The sequence below is a fragment of the Arvicola amphibius genome, chromosome 10, assembly GCF_903992535.2.
Source record: "Arvicola amphibius chromosome 10, mArvAmp1.2, whole genome shotgun sequence".
Lineage (NCBI taxonomy): Eukaryota > Metazoa > Chordata > Mammalia > Rodentia > Cricetidae > Arvicola > Arvicola amphibius.
This window is the reverse complement of record NC_052056.1, coordinates 62,517,659-62,536,404: the sequence shown is the minus strand read 5'-3', so window position 1 is coordinate 62,536,404 and position 18,746 is coordinate 62,517,659. Positions and strand designations below refer to the sequence as shown.

The window sequence follows — 18,746 nt, the reverse complement described above, 5'->3', positions numbered from 1 at the left end:
ATTTTCTGAAGAGAACAACCCACTTACTTTTAACCCCACTTACTTTTCCATTGAGTTTAACCACTTGAATCTTAGCATGACAATACTAAGAGCTGCCCCCAAGCGATTCTCAGAACTCCAGGCATCCTGTGCAAAGCTCCTGAAACATTCACAATTCTTCCCTCAGGTCGTGTTTCCTGGTCGTGCTTCAGGGTACCCTGGCTAGTCCCCATTCTCTTTAGGCTAGTTCCTGAGCTAACTTGTGTCCTCAATTGCCTGCCTGGCAGGGTGAGCTTCAGATAGAGCCAGGATGGCCTTTGCCATCTTTTCTTTTCTTTTCTTTTTTTAAGTATTTCCCTTAGCGGCAGTATCAACTCTTGATCCTCTGCTTGCCAGAGGGTCAAATTCACAGACAGTTTAAGCTAAAAACAAACTGTAGCAAAGCCGAACTTTGCCCGTTCAATAACAAACACGTAGACATCCAGAAGCTTGATACCGTGTTTTATCGGTAGGTGGCTTTCCTGTCACACTCGTGTGGGAACTTCCATTCCCAACTAAAGGAAACACATTAAGTCTGGGCAGTTATACCCTGCTGGGAAGTAAGAGGACTCTGGGCATCTGGCTGGTCGCAGTCTGGGGACGGCTCCCTGTGCTGGCAGTGTTGCAGACGCTTCTTAAGGTAAGAGAAGGTGGACCCGAGAGTTGCCTTTGGAAGGAAATGCCCCTGCGTCTACTCCGTAGCTATGTAGTTTGATTGATAGAAAAATTAGGTTCCAACTTGGGTGCCAACAGCAGAAATGAAAGGGACGTGTGCTCACTGAAAAAAAAATTAATTGAAATAAACATATAAAGTTGTACCTTGGTTTTAAAAATTGTTGTAGTATATTCAATATTCTTTTTTAAAAAATAGACCTAGAAGTATAGAAAATTAACCAGATTTAAGCATTGAGAATCAGGTCCCATGTACTATAATTTAAGGTTTCTAAGGGCCACGTATGGTATTATACACACCTGAAATCAGAAGGCTGAAGCAGGAAGATTGTGAGTTCAAGGACAGCCTGCAATGATACAGTGAGATCTTGTCTCAAGAGAAACGAAAGAAGTTAATAGGTCAGTTAGGTTAGGTAGTACCAGAATTGGCCACTATATCAGAATCACTGTGAGACATTTCCATGTAACCAAGCAACTAAGGAGACAATGCTGAACTTGCTATAGAAAGGAGTCCCTATTCCAAGTGCCTCATATTTTGGGATCATAGACATCCGTCTTGATAGGAGTGCTGGGATTGCAGATGTGCAGCCACATTTGACTTCTTATGTGGGTTGGGGTGGGGGTGGGGGAGTGTTGAATTCGGTTATCCCGTTTGCATGGCTTTGGCTTTTGCTCACCCACTGTTGCCACCTCCTCAGGCCTCCAGGTTAAAAGAAAAACCCAGTTGCGTCAAAACAGAAAGTCTGTGGGGTCTGGGGCAGCAGATGGCACCATTTTCTAGACCCGTCCGATCTCATCAGAGAATTGCAGACTGTGCAGGATTTAGGAGGGGGGGGGGATAAAGGCCGGATTTAGTCTACACCAATCAGGTGTTGCGCTCCCCACTACCAGCAGGGAGTAGAGGCACACGGGGCCAGGTGTAGTCTGAGTTGGGCAGGGTCCAGAAAGGGGAGGGATGTTAACTAAACCGGCCTGGGTCAAAGTGTGAGATAATGAGAACCTGATTCAGCAGGGGACTTAGGTGTTGCAGTTTTCCTGAGCTTTTATCTTTCAGAAAGCCAATTCTTCTATAAAACTTCTCCCAAGCGCCACACTCCCTACTCTCATGGCATGTCTCTGTCCCTCTTTCAGAAGATTTACGGTAGGGATCCCGATGACTCAGCTCGCGCACACATCTCAATCCCTAAAAGGCAGAGATTTTTTTCCCTCCCAAACCTAGTTGGTTATTTGCAACAGCGCCCTCTGGGGGTTCAGGTGAGATGCACAGACGCTAAGGAGCCTGACCCCAGGCCCTGTGTCTGGGCTGAAGTGCAGCGGGAAGCTGGACTCTTGGCACATGTCTTGTCTAGAGTGACCTGGTTCCCACAGTTTCTGCTTCGTGTGTTCACATTCACAGCCAAGCCTTTCTCCAGCTCCCAGATTGGAAGACAGAATGACTAGAGATGGGGCCGCCTCTACTCGCCTCTCTTGCCTACTCTATGGCTTTCTCCTGGGAGTCGCCATTTCCAGCCTGTCTCTGAGTTGTTAGTGATGCCCTCGAGGGCAGGACATTTGGGAAACGAAGGCATGAAATCTCAAACCCAACAAACCAGTTCTTCATTAGTAGGGTTGGGAGCAGTCTTTAGAAAGAGGCCTAAAATGGGGCTAGAATGCCTCTTCAGAGCTGCCATTTTCTTCATCTGCCCCCTACCCCAAACAGAACCTGAAGAGGATGTGTATACAGACAGTTTATCTGGGGAGCAAACCCCCTTTACGTGATTAATAGGGTGACGAAAGAGCGTTTTCACTAATCACATGGCTCACTGCCATACAGAGAAATTTTCTTTTTACAATGTTTAAAAGAGACAAGAAGAGCCAGGTGTGGTGGCGTACACTGTTAGGAATATTCCAGCACTCGAGAGGCAGAGGCAGGCCAGTCTTCCAGGCAGGACCACACAGTGAGACCCTGTCATTAAATATATATATGAGAAAATCGCACAGGGAATACACCCCATTGACAAGACACATTAACTGCACTGTGTTTCCATTTAATTTAGATCCCAGTTTCAAGAGTCAAGCAGTTTCCTTGGGATGAAAGTAGCCTCTGCATACAAAGTCTAGCAAGAACTCACGGCATACCTTTCTATAAGTTCTTAGGAGGGATGACTTGGCCAAGCCCCCAGAGATTCTGAAAGGCATGGGATGGCATGCCTTTCTTACTTACTAGATGGCAGGGTGCTGGTGATCTGTCCATGGGTACCAACACCTTAGGGGTGCTCTGTGGTTTGCAATTCAGTAATCAAGGTCAGTAAGTCATGCATGTGGTCTGAGAGTGTATGGCAGATAATGCATGGCCTTCCCCTCTGGGGAGAGGATTGTTCTGTATGTCGTTTGCACAGCAAAACAGAGGACACTCACCCGGGCCACCACTGGGAATCATTTCAGACGTGACTGCCTGTAGTCAAATGGGGAGGATGGAATGGGAAAGGATGTGCTATTGAGTTGGTCACGTGGCTCACTACCACCGACCCCATATTATCATTTCAGGAAGCACGCTAGGCTCACTTCAGTACTGCTAAAGGGATAATGAGGGCCAGACTGTGTCTCAAGGGGGTGACATTGGTCAGAGAAACATCCCAGAAAGTGTTGGCTGTTTTATGCTGGCAGGTCTACCCAGTATCGGAGAGCGGTGGGTTGCCCTAGCGGCCCCAGAGTGCTGAGACAATGGGACACATTGAAGTCAGGAGGTACAGGTATGGCTGAGGTTACACCAGCAAAGCTGGGCTGGAAAGACTGGAAACCAGCCGCTAAGGTGTCTGAGGTAATGTCAAAAGGTCAACTAACAAGTCTTCTAGAAATCTTTATACATAATTCTCAGCCCCAAGTACCAAGTTAGAATTTACCCTTCTCCTAGATGGGAAGATTAACTCTCTTCCAGCATGACACAACCCTCAAAGTGTAACTCATTTTATAATGATTTTATGATTATAGGTGTTTTATAGGTTTTTGGGTTTTTTGAGACAGGTTTCCCCGTGTTACCCTGGAACTCACTTTGTAGATCTGCCCGGCTCTCCGAGTACTGGGATTAAAGACGTGTACCGCCACGCCTGATTTACGTATAGGGATTTGTTTTTCTGGGCTATGGCACCAGGCACCATCTACTGAGCGCCATTCTGAGGCTGGTTTGAGTCTGTGAAATGGGCACAGCAAACCAAGGCGTTCTCTTTTCAGGACTCTTGGTCTTCAGTGCTCTGGGTGCCAGAAGCGGGGCATAAAAAAGAAACACAGCCTCAACCCTCAAGATTCAGGGACGGAGATGGCAGGTTTCTTTAAAGCCTCGCCCCACCCCCCACAATCGCCCCGGGTACCTCCCTCGGGCGTTCACCTTCCTAGTCCCTTTCTGAGCAGTCGTTATGTAATTTTTCTAAACATAGCTCCATCGCTAACAGCCTCGTATCTTCTCTCAGCCTGTTTCTCATCCTGGAAACAGGTATCTCGTGGTAGTGGGGTGGCCGACTGCCCCTGCCGACCACACACAGATATGTCCTATTGGTGAAACCTTGGGACGCTGCGATACGTTGAAGAATCTCAGAAGAAAATTTTTATATGTCATTTGGTAAAATGACATTTAAAAGTCGACTAACTAATCTTTTAGCTCCGGTGAGCTTTAAAGACAGCAAACACACGAAAAACCTAAAAGGAGTCTTGTCCTTCGCGGGATTTCTTCACTTCCTGGAACGGCACTTTCTCCCCTGGTTTGGGGGCGCGTGTGTATGTGTGTGTGTGTGTGTGTGTGTGTGTGTGTGACGCCTTCTTGTACCTTTTGCCTCCCCGCTCCACCCAGAGTCCAGGAAGGAAAGATCAGACGGCTGCAGCGATCTGTACCAGGCTTATATTAGGATGAACAAGTTATCTCTGGGGTGCCTAGAGACTAGGGGCACCCTCTACTGGAGCAGAGCCAGGCCGGGATAAGGAGGGCTAAGGAGACTGCGCCCAAGCTCTCCCCGCCTCCGCGCTGTCTGCAGTCGGGCCCCGCCCGGCGCAGCCCTAACGCAAGCACCCGAGTGTGTAAGGCACATCCGGGTGTCGGAGGCAGAAGGCCGGTTTTAGGGGGTTCGGGAGAGTATCCTGGGAAACAGGGGCAGGGCGCCAACTCCAAGCCAGAAGCGCGAGCACCTGCACAGCACCAGGTTGAGACTGCGCACCAGCCCAGCCCTCGTCTTGGAGCCCCCTACCGGGTCGCTTTGGGGTAAGAGGAGGGTCTTCATTTCCGTCACTGGAGCACTGCACGCCAGCGCCATCTGCCCTGTTTGTGTTGGTCAGGCGTGGCTCCTGTGCCGGGTTCTTGGAATGCGGGTGGGGAAGGGACATAGTGTCCTCTAGACAGCTCTGCGGCCAAAAAGGAACCAGAGATGGATCGATTGATCTCCCTGTCTCGGCCCCCAGTCGTCTGTAGCCGCCACCCTCTAGCTGCTTCCCAGTTCCTCCGTGCGCGCCTCCAGGAACAAGGTGCTTTATTTTCGCAACGGGAGGCCCGGGGTTGATCACGCGGCCTCGTGGCCCCTAGGTGAAACCCTTGGCACTCATTGTTCACTGCCCTCGCAATTTCACAGACGGGAACTGAGACCCCAGGAATGGAAGGAACTGGCCCAAGGTCACTTCGTAGCCCAAGGCCGAGAATGAATCAAAGCCTTTCATCCAATCTTCTAGCCTTGGCGGTCTGCGCGGTACCGACCTTTCTCCCGACCTTGCCCTAAGTTCACCTCCCTCCTTCCATGATCTCCACTAGGCTCTGTTCTCGGGGTTTTGGCAGCGCCTGCTCCGTGCCGCTGCGCTCGGAAAGGATGCTGGACAGCGGTGAGGCCTCGGGTCCAGCCGCTTGAGTGTGAACGGAGCCGGTGTTAATGGAGACCGGATTGACCTCAGTGCTGGGGGAGGAGGAGGTCCAGGCAAGGTAGCGGCACCGTGGGGGTCGGCTGGGGATAGCAGAGTTGCGGGGACCCTGGCAGGACCAGGCCCGAAGCCACCCCAGCGCTGTGTCTGGAGGACAGTGCGGCTTTGACTAGGTGGTGCCGCCTCAGCCAATGGGAGCGCAGCTTTGGCCGAGCCCCCTTGGTCCCCGCCCTCTTGCCGGCTGGAAGGGACCGTGGCTCTGGGATTGGCTGTGAGGTCCACAGCCACGTCGTGGGCGCGGCGTGGAGGAGGGGGCGCCGGTGCGACTCCACCGTACCCCTTGCATGCAGCAGGGCGACGAGATCCCGTGGGTTTGCGCATCTGGGTGGGGCCCCAGCGTCATTTTCCCTATCCCTGTGGCTGCCCCTTCCAGGAGGAGGCGACATAATACCCATCGCGTGTTTTTCCAGCCAGTGAGCCAAAGTCGGCCCATAGGTCAGCAGATGCAGAGTCACTCTCTAACCCAGAGGTTCCCACTTGGAAGAATTGCAGAGGCTTCCTCTTGCCAGGATCCTTTGTGACGCAGCAGACGCCTTTCTTTCGACATCAGATTCCTCCTGAAGCACGGTATATAAACACCCTAGCAGGCCAGGCAGCCAAACGGAGACATTTATGTATCGTTCATGCTTTCTGAACAGCACATCTCGAGAGGAAACTTAGAAGTCAGAGATTCACCATCTGAGTCCTGTTCGTGGGGTGTTCACAGTGCAGGTGGGACAGATGGTTAGCTAGGGCTTGTGAGTAGTTGGGAACAGAAATATCTCCAGTATACCCACCCCACTTGGTGACTGCAATTACAGAAGTCGGGAGGGAGACTGGGGAAAGAGGGGGAGGTTTTATTGTTTGTTTGTTTGGTGTTTTGTTTTTTTTTCCTGTGAAGAGGGTTGAAACCAAGGCTTCATGCAAGATAGGTGTTTACCATTGAGCTATATCTTTAACCTGATTTCTATTATTTTCAGATAATGTTCCACTCAGTTACCTGGGCTGACCTAGGACTTCATATAGTCCAGGAAGGTCTTGACCCCACCCCACTCCCACCCTGCCTCAACTTCCTGCGTAGCTGTTGGGAGACTGATTTTTGCTATAGGCAATTAAGAAAGGTAGCTTGGAGGAGGTTTTATTTGTACCCGTTAGGTGTGAAGCGGATCCGATTTGGTATAGGATAAGGGAGGCACAGGAATGCAGAGAGATGGTATAGCAAATGATTTAGTGAGCGCTGGTAAGAACCCAGATTCTATGGATGCCTTCACAGGTGGACTACAAAATCAGCTCCTCAAAGGTCAGGCATGGATGGAGGAGGGGCTCAGGGGCCCCCACCCCTCACAACTGAAATATTTACTATTGACTTAGGGAGAGGGAGAGTCATGGGCTAAAACTGAGTACTCGCTGAAGACCCCAGCAGGCTCCGATGGACAGTTCCAATGCAGTGGTCAGTCAGATGACCCTGGTTAAACTATGTGGTTTGCAGAACAAAGTGACAGAGAAGGACTGGTATTCCTCCTGAGTTCTAGGATTAAAGGCATGGACCACCACGCCTGGCTTAAAACTCCCTTAATTCACTCAGCTTTGGGTCTCGAAGATGCAGATAAGATAGAAAGAATGTGTATAATGCAGATAAGATAGAAAGGTTGTAGCAGGAACCAAGAAGGAAGCAAAAAAAGGAAGCAGGAAGCAGACAGAGAAATTATCAGGCTGGGGTGTGAAGGACTGAGGTGATGGGGCTCAGTAGATGTAGCTGTTTTATGAAGAGTTTCCAGGCAGAGGAACAAGAAAGGCATGACCCTGAAGCTGCAGTACACCAGGAGATGTTCCAGTGACAGCAAGAAGGCCACCGTGACAGAGACCCAGTGGACAGAGATGAGGTTAAAAGGACGACGGGGCCAAGGTCACGTAGGGTTTTGGGCAGTCTGTACCAATTTGGGCTTTAGTTGTTAGGGGAATGAGATGCAAGAGTGAAGTGGTATGATGTCTGTTCTGCAGGACTGAGCACCCTGCATGGGGACCTCAAAGAGCCTACTTGGGAAGCTGTTGCAATTCTGCAGGCGAGGAGGGATGAAGGCTTAGATGTTGGTGCATCCCAGCAGAGGATCCTAGCTAGCTCATGGAGGGGACGTCAGTAAGATTTGCCAACAGCTGAGCTGTGGAATGTGCAGGAAATCAGAGCACAGGCACACTTAGGACAAATTAAACCTGGCATACCCAGTCAAACCTTCAAAGGGACACGTGTATTCATTCCTAAGCCTGGAGTTTGGGGCAAAGGCTGAGCTGGAAATAAACCTTAGTGTGTCATAACACAGCTATGAAAGCTCGCCTTATGGTAAGAGCAGACCAGGGTGGAGCGCTGGATAGCATCAGGGATCTTGCCCTTGACAAGCAAACCTGGTCTCCCGGGCATAGAGTGTTCTCTTAGTCTGGCTATTGTAGTTATAGTGATTTTAACATCTCTGGTAGCATCTCCTCTTGGGAAAGCACAGATGAGTGATGAAGTATGGGAGGCAAGTGTCACCTTGTCATTATAAGGTCAACAATGAAGCATTGTCTGAACGCAAGGCAGATAAATTAACGATAGTGTTCTGTAGGATCCACCTTTGACTACCTACCCTCAGCAGGCGTTAGGTGTCCAGTTCAGAGAGGCTGATTTTCATCCTTTTCTGGGGGTCATCTAAGTCACCCAGGGTCAAGGGACAGGTCACCCCCTGTGCAGCCACAGCTATGAGGCAGAATCCTGTGGGCTGGACCAAGTGGGAGAAGAGGGGGTTGACAGAATTGACACATTGCAGTGACCACCTTTCAGGGATTCATCTGTAACCAGAGTCTCCTGGGCAGATTGAGGTGCCGGTGTTAGGTGTGTATCTGCAGAACTGGGCTGTGCAGCTAAATCCTTGGCTTTATTGACTCTGTTGAGATTCGTTGTGTGTTGTGTCTGCATTTGTGCTGGAGTCTGGTGAGAATGTGTGGGTACCATCTAACGCTCCTGTGTAACCTTATGAGGCTTCCTGTCCAGATTCTCTCTCAAAGGACTGGTGGAGATATCTTTGAACAAAGGCTTTTACTTTTTTAGTTTTTAGTTTTTCAAGACAGGATTTCTCTGTGTAGTCCTGGCTGTCCTGGAACTTGTTCCATAGACCAGGCTGACTCAAACTCACAGAGATCTGCCTGCCTCCGTCTCCTGAGTGCAGGGATTACAGGCACTACCATACCAGGCTCCTGATTTGGACTTCTTTGAAATGGGAGGAGAAATGGGGTTCATCTAGGGTTTCCCACAGTTTATGCATTGATCTCTGAGGGGGTATTCACGAGAAGAGACCCTAGTTTTCATAGCCTTTTTATTTTGTGACAACATCTTATTGATTTGGTCCCTCCGAGTCAGACTCTTGTGCCGTTTTACAGTGGTGCTTGAGTTTCAAGGCCAGCAGAACCCCCAGCCCTTACGAGACCTTCCTTTTTCTGGAACCACCTGCTTCCTGTCACCATTTCTGTTCCCAAACCTGAAGGCAGAGAACTTCCTGTTCTTTTACAGAGAGTGAAATCCAGCCGGTGGCATTAAGACAGCAACAGCAACTGGGGGAAAGTCCTTAGGTATGCCATGATAGCTCTGTGTTCCATAAACCTAGGCCAGGCTGGGGGTGTAGTTCAACAGCAAAGTACTTGCTTAGTATGAGGCCCCGCCTACCACTCTGTGTATGAGAGACCGTATTGTAAATGGGCATAATTCAAAGGCCTGAGTTTTTATGCGCTTTAAGCTATTTTGACTATAACACTTCCCATTTTGCTGACTCTAAGGAAAACTAAGTTGAAAGCAACCCTTTATTTGGAGACTCTACCGAGATATTTTTCTTGTGCAGGCATTGAGCCACGGGCTGGGGAAGGTCTTTAATTGCAGATGGGCATTTGAAATCACCGAGCAGCCGTGAGCAGGCCTCGGTTGTGGTGGGAGGAGGTGGAGATGCGTGTGTTCAGCCAGCTGTTCAGCACATGGCTTCCTGTAGAGAATGAAGTTTCTGGCTTGGGTCTTCCACAGGGCCCAAGTTGGCCTCTGTTCTGCTGTCACCTGCAGGGACCTGCCACAGGGACTTCAGTATGGGCCAGATAGTGCCTTCCTACCCAGAAGGAAGGTTACTCCTTGGTTAATCTCCATTCAGATTCAACAGAGGTGTGCTTGGTACCTTCTCTGGTTGTCCTGGGCACTGATGGTTACTGAAAGTGGCCAAGAGGATGGGCAGGTCCTCTGGTCTCATGAGGTTTTGTCTCACAGAGGGAGATTAAGTAAGTAAGCAGGGTAGCGTGGACATTAAAGACAATGGCCTACAGGGTCATGCTGTACATTGCTTGGGAGCTCTCTAAAAAGGGGGATGATTTTGCATGGTTCTGTGGCTCTAACAGAATACCTGAGGCTGATCCTTTTCAAGACAAGAGGTTCAGTTCGACTGTGGTTCTGAGAAGTCCAAAGCACAGGGCTGATGCTCAGCTTCCAGTGAGGACGCCATGCTGTTCTTAGCCCATCAGAGGTGGGGTGAGGTGGGAGCTGGCTTGAACATGGCAGAACGTAGCAGAAGGGCTGCTCCAGAACAGCCTGCTCTTAGGGTAACTCATCCAGCCCAGAAGAGTGACATCTTCCGGGGAACAGCACTATTTGTCCCTAATTACTAATTACTAAACCACTTCTTTTTGTTGTGTAAAGACAGGAAGAGCTCCATGTGAAGCCCAGGCTGCTTGCTCCAATGTGTGTACCTCCTGCCTCAGTTTCCCGAGTGTTGAGACTGTAGGTACACCTGGCTCCTAGTCACCTCTAGTTTCAGTTTTGGTCTCATTTTCTTATATAATCTCATGAAATTCAAGTTGGCTTTGAGTTTTCTCTGTAGAAGGCGATTTTTAACCCCTGACCCTCCTTCCACTGTGTCTAGTCCCTAATCACCCCATGTGTCATTGCCCCAGTGACAGTCAGATATTAGTCTTAGTGACTTGGGGAATAGCTGCGTAGGACATTGGCTTGAATGTGTGAAGGTCTAGATTCCATCTCTAGCCTTTCCTCCCCTCCATTTCAACACGAGTTTTCTAGGAGGCAACCATATTCAAATCACAATAGGTAATGAAGAGCAGCCACTCCGAAGATTGAAGGGACAGACGAGCCCTCCCAGCCTCAGCCACCCAGGAAGAGGGAGAGCAACGGCCAAGCAAGGGCTCTGAGACTGGAGAGAGCGGCCTCCCCAGACATGCAAGAGACAAAGTTGGCAAGTGAGCAAATTAAGACTGTGTAGAAAGGCAGTTAGAGGCCAGCACAGGAGGCGGAGGTAAGTGAGGCCAGAGCAGGATTTGCCTCCGGCTGTTAGAAAGATCTTTCTAGCCGGAAGTTCTCAGAATGGGAGTGACTCATAGGAAAGAGAGTACAGGAGAACCACCGCCAAGTTCAAGAACAGTAGTAACACAAGTCAAAGGGGCCCTGTTTGCCTGCCTGGGAATTCAACAGCTAAGCACCTCTGCCTACCTCCTGAGCATTGTCTAGGCGGGCTTGTTGACTAGCGTAAGGCTCTCATGATCTACATATGGTCTGAGCCTTAACTCAAATTGTAAAGTTTGAAGAGTAGAAATTTAACCGGCTGTCCTTATTCACTATGGAAATTAGTAAACTTTTTGTTTTCTTTGCCTGCATGCATACCTCTGCACCACATGCATTCCTGGTGCCAGAAGAGGTCAGAAGAGGGAGTGGGATTCTTTAGAACTGGAGTTAGAGATGATTGAGAGCTGTCATGTGAGTGTTGGGAATTGAACCTGGGTCCTCTGAAAAAGCAGCCAGTGATCTTAACTCCCGAGCCACCTCTCCAGATCTTAAGTGAACTATTTTTTTTGCCTTCAGAGGAAGGGCCTTTGGGAGCTGATCCAGATTAGCTAATGCCATCAGGGTGGAGCTCCCTAGTTGAATCTTGATGGCTCTATAAAAAGTCTGTGTGCCAGGTGTGGTGGTGCATGCCTTTAATCCCAGCATTCATAGAAGCGGGCAGATCTTTATGAGTTTGAGGCCAGCCTGGTTGATCTACATCTTGAATTCCAGGCCAGCCAAGGCTACATAGTGAGACCCTGTCTCAAAAGGAAGGAAGGAGGGCCGGGTGGTGGTGGCGCACGCCTTTAATCCCAGCACTCGGGAGGCAGAGGCAGGCAGATCTCTGTGAGTTCAAGACCAGCCTGGTCTACAAGAGCTAGCTCCAGGACAGGCTCCAAAAAAGCTGCAGAGAAACCCTGTCTCGAAAAAACCAAAAAAAAAAAAAAAAAAAAAAAGGAAGGAAGGAAGGACGGACAGAAGATGTGTAGTTAGCTCCTGCTACTGACTACTGACTTATGATGTCTTGATGTATCGTAACAACCTGGGACTCTACCAGCTGGAAGTCCATAACTAAATATACACTTTTAAGTTTGAAATAAAAATGTGGGCCAAAAATTAACCTGTTGGCTTTATAAAGTTACTTGATAATTGACTGATGTACTGGCCTCATGGCTGTCGTGTTTGGGGCAGCCTAGGGAGAGATTTCTCCCTGCTGGGATCTTATTTTTTTTTTTTTGGTTTTTCGAGACAGGGTTTCTCTGTGGCTTTGGAGCCTGTCCTGGAACTAGCTCTTGTAGACCAGGCTGGTCTCGAACTCACAGAGATCCGCCTGCCTCTGCCTCCCGAGTGCTGGGATTAAAGGCGTGCACCCGATGGGATCTTATTATTAACAAGATGTGCCAAGCTGCAGTCCATTTCACAAAGGAGAGGCCAGGAAGAAAGACATCTGCATCCAGGTCTGATCACCTGGGCTCCAGCCGTGTGGATCCTCCCAGCCTCTCCTCCTACCCTTTGGCCAGAAGCTGTCACTATCCCCTCCTTGCCCTTTAGCCAGAAGTCCTCGCTGTTAGCCAGAGCAGGCGCTAACACACATGCTGAGCCACAGGCACTAATGGAAGCATAGTGCAAGCTGAGGAGACCACTTCTCTTCGTTGTCTGAAGATTAAAGCAGCTAAACAGCCCCAGCTGCCCCTGTGATGAGCATTGCTTTGGTTGATTCGTCAGTCGCCACAGTGCAAGCACGGTCGCCATAGCGCAAGCCCAGTCTGGGTCTGGTTTGTATACGTGACATTTAATCATCATGGTGCTAGGAAGGCCTTAGGCGACACCAAATGACATATGACCTAGTTGTAGTAGTTTAACTTAACCTAAAATGGGTAAGGATGAGGGAGTATATTTGTGGTCTTTTATTTGTTCTGTGTGCAAGTTTTGTTGTTGATGATGTTTTTCGTTTGTTTTGTGGTCTTATAGCCCAGGCTGGTGGGGAACTTGCTTTATAGTCTAGGCTGACTTCCAAGTTGCAATCCTCCTGCCTCAGCCTCCCAAGTGCTAGGTAGTACAGGCATGTACTACCCTATCTGGATTTTGTGTGTGTGTGTTTTAATGTGAAGAGTCTCGCCTTAATTCAGAGCTTCCAGTTGGCTGGGGTGAGAGGGAAGTGGAGTCGTGAGCCAAGTGGTACATGGTGTGGGAGTGCACAGGCCACCCGCAGGGGATGGAGACGCGCTGTGGGCGAAGGCTGGTGTCCTGATCACCACCGATGGATGTTTCGCGAGACGTCAGAAACCTGGACAAGGGAACAGGGCTTTCTGAGTTACACCGGCCCCAGCTGGTGGCTGCTCTCCCAAAGGACTTCCCAACAGGTGTGTCAAACCTTTGACCTGCAGGTCACATACAGCTGAGGACACCTACAGATGTGAGCCAACACAAAATTCTAAAATGACTTAGAATATTATACCTTCTGTGGCAGTGGTGGCACACACCTTTAATTCCAGAACTCAGGAGGCAGAGGCAGGCGGATCTCTGTGAGTTCAAGGCCAGCCTGCTCTACCTAGTGATTCCAGGACAGCCAGGGCTATACAGAGAGAGCCTGTCTCAAACAACAACAACAACAACAACAAAACTCAATTGCACAGTTCTTGAGCATGAACGTTACAGATGAGGTCATTTTGCCTTGTCACAAGGTTAGATATTCTTTCCCCTGGTTATGTCCCCAAGTCAGTCCCCCCAGTAGTTTCTGTACAGCCTGCCTGGGGGATCACTGGTCTAGTTCAATGTTGTCCGTCACTCATAGGTAACCCCTCGTCCATGGTTGTCCTGTGAGATGTTAGAAATGGCTCCCCATTTTCCATCTCCTGAGGCTTTAGCTTGAGCAGTGCCTTGTCAGAAAGTGGCCTTTCTTGACTAAACTTCTGAGGGCAAGAGGTTGAGCATGCGTTTTGTGTTTCAGAACCACCGGAAGAAAGCATATCGCCCTGCCTCTTGCTGACATGATGCTGGCTGCTCGTCTCAGACCCCTGTCGCAGCTCCCAGGAAAAACTCTAAGTGTCTGTGATAGAGAGAATGTGACAAGGTGAGCCACTACAGGAAGAGGTAGGTGGCCTTGAGGACTGTGCTTCTCCCAGGTGGGTCCTGAATGTCCTCAGCACCTGCCAGCCCCCAGGGAGTGCTCAGAAGCCAGGCCTTCCCAGGACTCCCAGGGCAGAGAGCTCCCTGTCTTGTAAACCCCTTTGATGTGCTGGGGTTGTAGCTCAGGGGTAGAGCACTCACCTATATACACATGGTCCCCAGTGGCTGCAAAAATTAAAAAATAAATCCTTTGAAACACTTTCAGAATTTCATAAAAATTGCAAAAAAACAAAGGATATCTAGCTTCCTCTGCACTCAACTTCCTTAGCCGTTTGCATCACATAAAATCATAGTGTCATGGAAGTGATGCTGATTACCAAGCTACAGGCCTTGTGTAGCCTTCGCTGAGTGACCCACTGATGGGATCGTTTATACAGTAGCCCCTGCCACCACCGTTGCGTTTAGTTGATGCATCTCTTTAGTCTGCCCTCCTCAGCAGCAAGTCTTCGTCACCTTAGTCATAATCTTGATGCTGGAGGACCGCTCACCAGCTATTCTCCCGGTGTAGGGTGTGTGTGTGTGTCATTGTGGTGTTGTGGTTAAATACAGATTAGCAGGTTTGGCAAGAAGCTTGCAAGAGTCCGTGTGACTCGTTTCTTTGGTCTTTTTACATTTACACTTTAAGAGAATACCCTAGGCATCCCTGAACTGCTGGTGTGATTTAGAAGAATTATTAAATAAGCATGGACTAAACAAACAAATATTTGGGATTTGGGAGACACCATTTTACCATGTGGCCCAGGCTGGTTTCCAGTTCCTTGCTTCAAGGGTCCTCCCCCTTTAGCCTGTGCATGCTGGGTCTAGGTGTGGGTTGCCACACTCAGCAGATCTGGCCTGTTCCAGGGGGAGTTCCGTGGCTTCTGCTGCTATTAAAGAAGATAAACTTCTCCTGGTCGTATCTGAGGAAAGTGAGCCAACTGTCAGGTTAAATGCCAAGTCTCTATAGCAAGATGCTTGGTCTTTCCTATGCTCATACATGTCTTTAGAATAGACATTGAGGGCTCAGCGTTTAAGAGCACTGATTGCTCCTCCAGAGGTCCTGAGTTTAATTCCCAGCAACCACATGGCAGCTCACAATTATCTTTAATGAGATCTGATGCTGTCTTCTGGCCTGCAGGCATACATGCAGGCAAACCGCTGCATGCATGATAAATAAATAAATAAATAAATAAATAAGCCTTAGAAAGATAGAACAGATAATTGAGAATTTTCTCTTTTTAAAAATTTATTTTTTACATACTAATCCCAGTTCCCCCCCCCCTCTGCTCTCCTCCCGCTCACTCCACCTTCCCTCCCACCCGCTCCTCAGAGAGAGTAAGGCCTCCCTTGGAAAGTCAACTAAATCTGTCCCATCACCTCGTTGAGGCAGGACCAAGCACGTGCACACACACACACACACACACACACACACACACACACACACACACACACCGTGCTTAGGTTGAGCAAGGTATCTCTCCATAGAGAATGGTCTCCACAAAGTCAGTTCATGGTTTAGGGTTAGATCCTGGACCCACTGCCTGGCTCCACATAGTGTCCAAGCCACACCATTGTCTCCTGCACTCAGGTTGCCTAGTTCAGTCCTACGCAGGTTCCCCAGTTGTCAGTGCGGAGTCAGTGAGCTCCCACTAGCTCAGGTTCATGGTCTTAATGCCTTTGTTCACGTTATCTCTCCTCCCTCTCTTCCCTTGTGCTCCGGGAGCACAGCCCTGTAGTTAGTTGTGGATCTCTTCTGAAACCCATTTGTATGGGACCCAGAGCAAGAGGCTCATCTACAAACAGGACTTCAGCTCTCCATTGTTGTCGTGTGATAGACTTTAGAGAGAAGTGTCTTTCCACCCTACTTTTTATTTGTTTGAGTCCTTGAATGTTACAACATCAGAAATTCCGTGTCAATGGCTTAAGCAGAAAGTTGCCTGGGAATCTGGCAGAAACCATGCCACTGTTTGCATGGGCACACATTGCCCATCTTAGATGGCTGCTTCTGTCCAATTTCCTGTCAGTACTGCATGGTTCCTGCTTTGTTGCGTGCAAGTGCAACCCTTGCCCAAGGAGAACTCACTTTCATCTATGGCAAAAGTGCTACCCATTTAGGAAGAGCTGTGTTCCATCTGCAGACCATGCCTGCCACCAGGGGAAATGGCTTTTACCCAGGCTTCTAGACATGCTTGTCTTTTAGATGCTCTATTCCCAGCAGACTAGGATACTCCATTCTCCAGGCTTCGGGGATCCAGCAATTTGGTCCTGTGGTTTCCCCTCTTGTCCACTTTCCCTCGGGAATCTATAGAAATTACAGGTCAGTAGAATCTCCAGGCTGTACTAGGGCCTTGCTGAGGGATATAGTGAAACTGCTTAGTTATTTGCCTGCCTCTGTTTGTTAAAGCAAGTGATTCATTAAAACACACACGGGGGGGGGGGGGCGGGAGGGGGGAGGGACGGAGAGAAGGAGGGAGGGAGGGAGGGAGGGAAGGAGAGATAGAGGGAGGGAGAGAGAGAGAGAGAGAGAGAGAACACAAAACAAAAAAACAACAAAAAACAGGGCCTAGAAAGATGGCTCAGTGATTAAGAGAATTAGTTGCTCTTCCAAAGGACCCAGATGCTGCCAGCGGAGCATCCAGGAGTCAGTGCCTGACAGTCTACCTCCAGCTAGAAAGGATATGGCGCTCTCTTCTGGCCTCAGCAGGCACTGCACACAGGCAAATATTCAAGCACATAAAATACAAAATAGAACAACCTGTCTCCAAAGTGGCATTTAGAGAGTTCTGAAATTTTCTTATATCAAAACAACCCCAAAGGAAATTAAAATATTTCTACCAAAGATTTATCTTTCAAGGAGAGTGGGGTGTTAGTTGCACTTTGGTTCGTTGAGGAGGAAACAAAACCTCCTACAGGGATGTTCTTGACTATGTGGGTAAGGGAAGAGTTATTTCAAAGCGTGTAGGGGCAACAGAGCTGAATCAGAGTGAATTACATACCCAGGGTGGGATATCATGGAGGTCCAATGGAGGAGCAGATGCAAAGGGGGGCTGGCTGGCACGGGGGTGACCTGTGCTAAGGATCAGATACAAGGTCGTAGGGAAAATCACTGGCCTGACCAGTTCCCTTGAGTCTCAGTTGCCAAGGGCTTCATGCTCCAGTATCCCTGAGGGTGAATCCTAGCGCCCTTGATGTGTGACCTTCCGCCTTGGTGCAGTTGAATGTACCCATTGATGGGAAGGTCATTACCTCTCCCAGCAGGCCTTGTGTCTTTGGACAGCTCAGCACACAGTCCTTCTTCATAGTGGGTGGGAACGTTTTCTCCAGTAAAGGCCACCCTTTGTTGTGAGTCCACCTCTGTATTCACACTGTCACCTCTCTGGACACCATGTCACCAGGGACCCATCTGCTTGTCACCTTTTATTCCACTTATGTGGTTCCCTCCTGAGTGGTCTTTCCTTGGCCTGTGTTCCTTTCTTAAAGTGTGATGTCCAGACATCACAGCCACCACCAGTCACTCCTCAGCAGGAGTCTCACAGACACCTTCAGGTGCAAACTTCACAAGGTTCCGGCCCCTGCCGAGATACCTGACAATCTGCTCCATTTAATGGCCCCAATAACCTTTGGTTTTAGTGTATCTGTGCCAGACACCACTGGTACCTCTGCCAGCTAGCTAGCTGATGTGCACCACCCTGGACGCTAGCACCTATAACACACGCTCGTGATCTGCCCTGGCAGATAGGAAACATAACAGCCCCTAGCTCTGGTCCAGCAGTGTAGAAATGGGTGCTGGCATTTTCGCCTGGTTCTTTTAAGTCCACTCTGGGTTTGCATGCCCACTTTTGGCAGCTGTGTGACCCTGGAGATTCCTGACTAAATTTGTTTCCCCCAGAGGTTATTGTGAGACTGGACTTGGGTCACTCTTCCTTCTCAACCTAATCTTCCTGGATTCAGCCCACTACACTGACTCGTGGTGGGAAGCTGAGTTACTGGTTACCAGCGCTGGTTCATGATGGGAGCAATAGCACAGTTAGGAACTTTGACCAAAAAGAAAGGGTAAGAGTCAGAATGGATACCTCGGCCATTCTGAAAAGTCTCTTCTACGTGGCCTGGAGTTTCCGGATGCAAGGATTCAAATGAGCAGTGGTGTCTACCACAGACCTTGGCATGAAGTGTGTGCTTCCTTCTGCCTCGCCCTGGGGATTCTGCTTTAACAGGTCATGAACAAGAGCCCCTCCACAGTGAGAAACAGCCCTAGGCCAGGGATGCCACATGCATGTAGGAACCCTGGAAGGACAGAGACAATTGAAATCAGAGTAGATGAGGCACGGCTGGCAGTGGCGAGAGGAGGTGGTGGAGAGCCCTGTCAGAGCCCAGCAGGACACTCATCCCCTGCTGGTCATAGGCTGAACCACCACCACTCTGTAGGGCTCTGCCTTTGAGGGTTAGGTCTAGAGGGTTTGGGGCTGTGAGTTCTCTGGGAATGGAAGTATGTGGCACCGACAGCTGGGTGTGGGTGGCAGAGCCCGGTGCCACATTCTTCTTGGCCATGGTTACGTTCGTATCCGGATAGATTTGAGAATGGGAGGGTGGGTCACAGACAAATCTGGCAGCAAACCCTAGACCTAAGCCCTCATCTTACTTGTGACTTTTCTGTCACTTTTTAAGATGTCACACATGGGCCAGTTAGATGGCTCCATGG

At 49.4% G+C, this 18,746-nt stretch overlaps 1 protein-coding gene across 1 annotated transcript in view; it reads left to right on the top strand.

Moving 5' to 3' along the window:
• The first annotated feature begins 450 nt into the window (after positions 1-450).
• The window catches only part of Bdh1 (3-hydroxybutyrate dehydrogenase 1), a 37,993-nt gene continuing 19,697 nt past the window's right edge, over positions 451-18,746 (top strand). The window contains exons 1-2 of the mRNA XM_038345130.1: positions 451-658; positions 13,890-14,012. Of these exons, the coding sequence (XP_038201058.1) occupies positions 13,930-14,012 (83 nt within the window). The 5' untranslated portion in view covers positions 451-658; positions 13,890-13,929. The remainder of the gene's footprint in view (positions 659-13,889; positions 14,013-18,746) is intronic.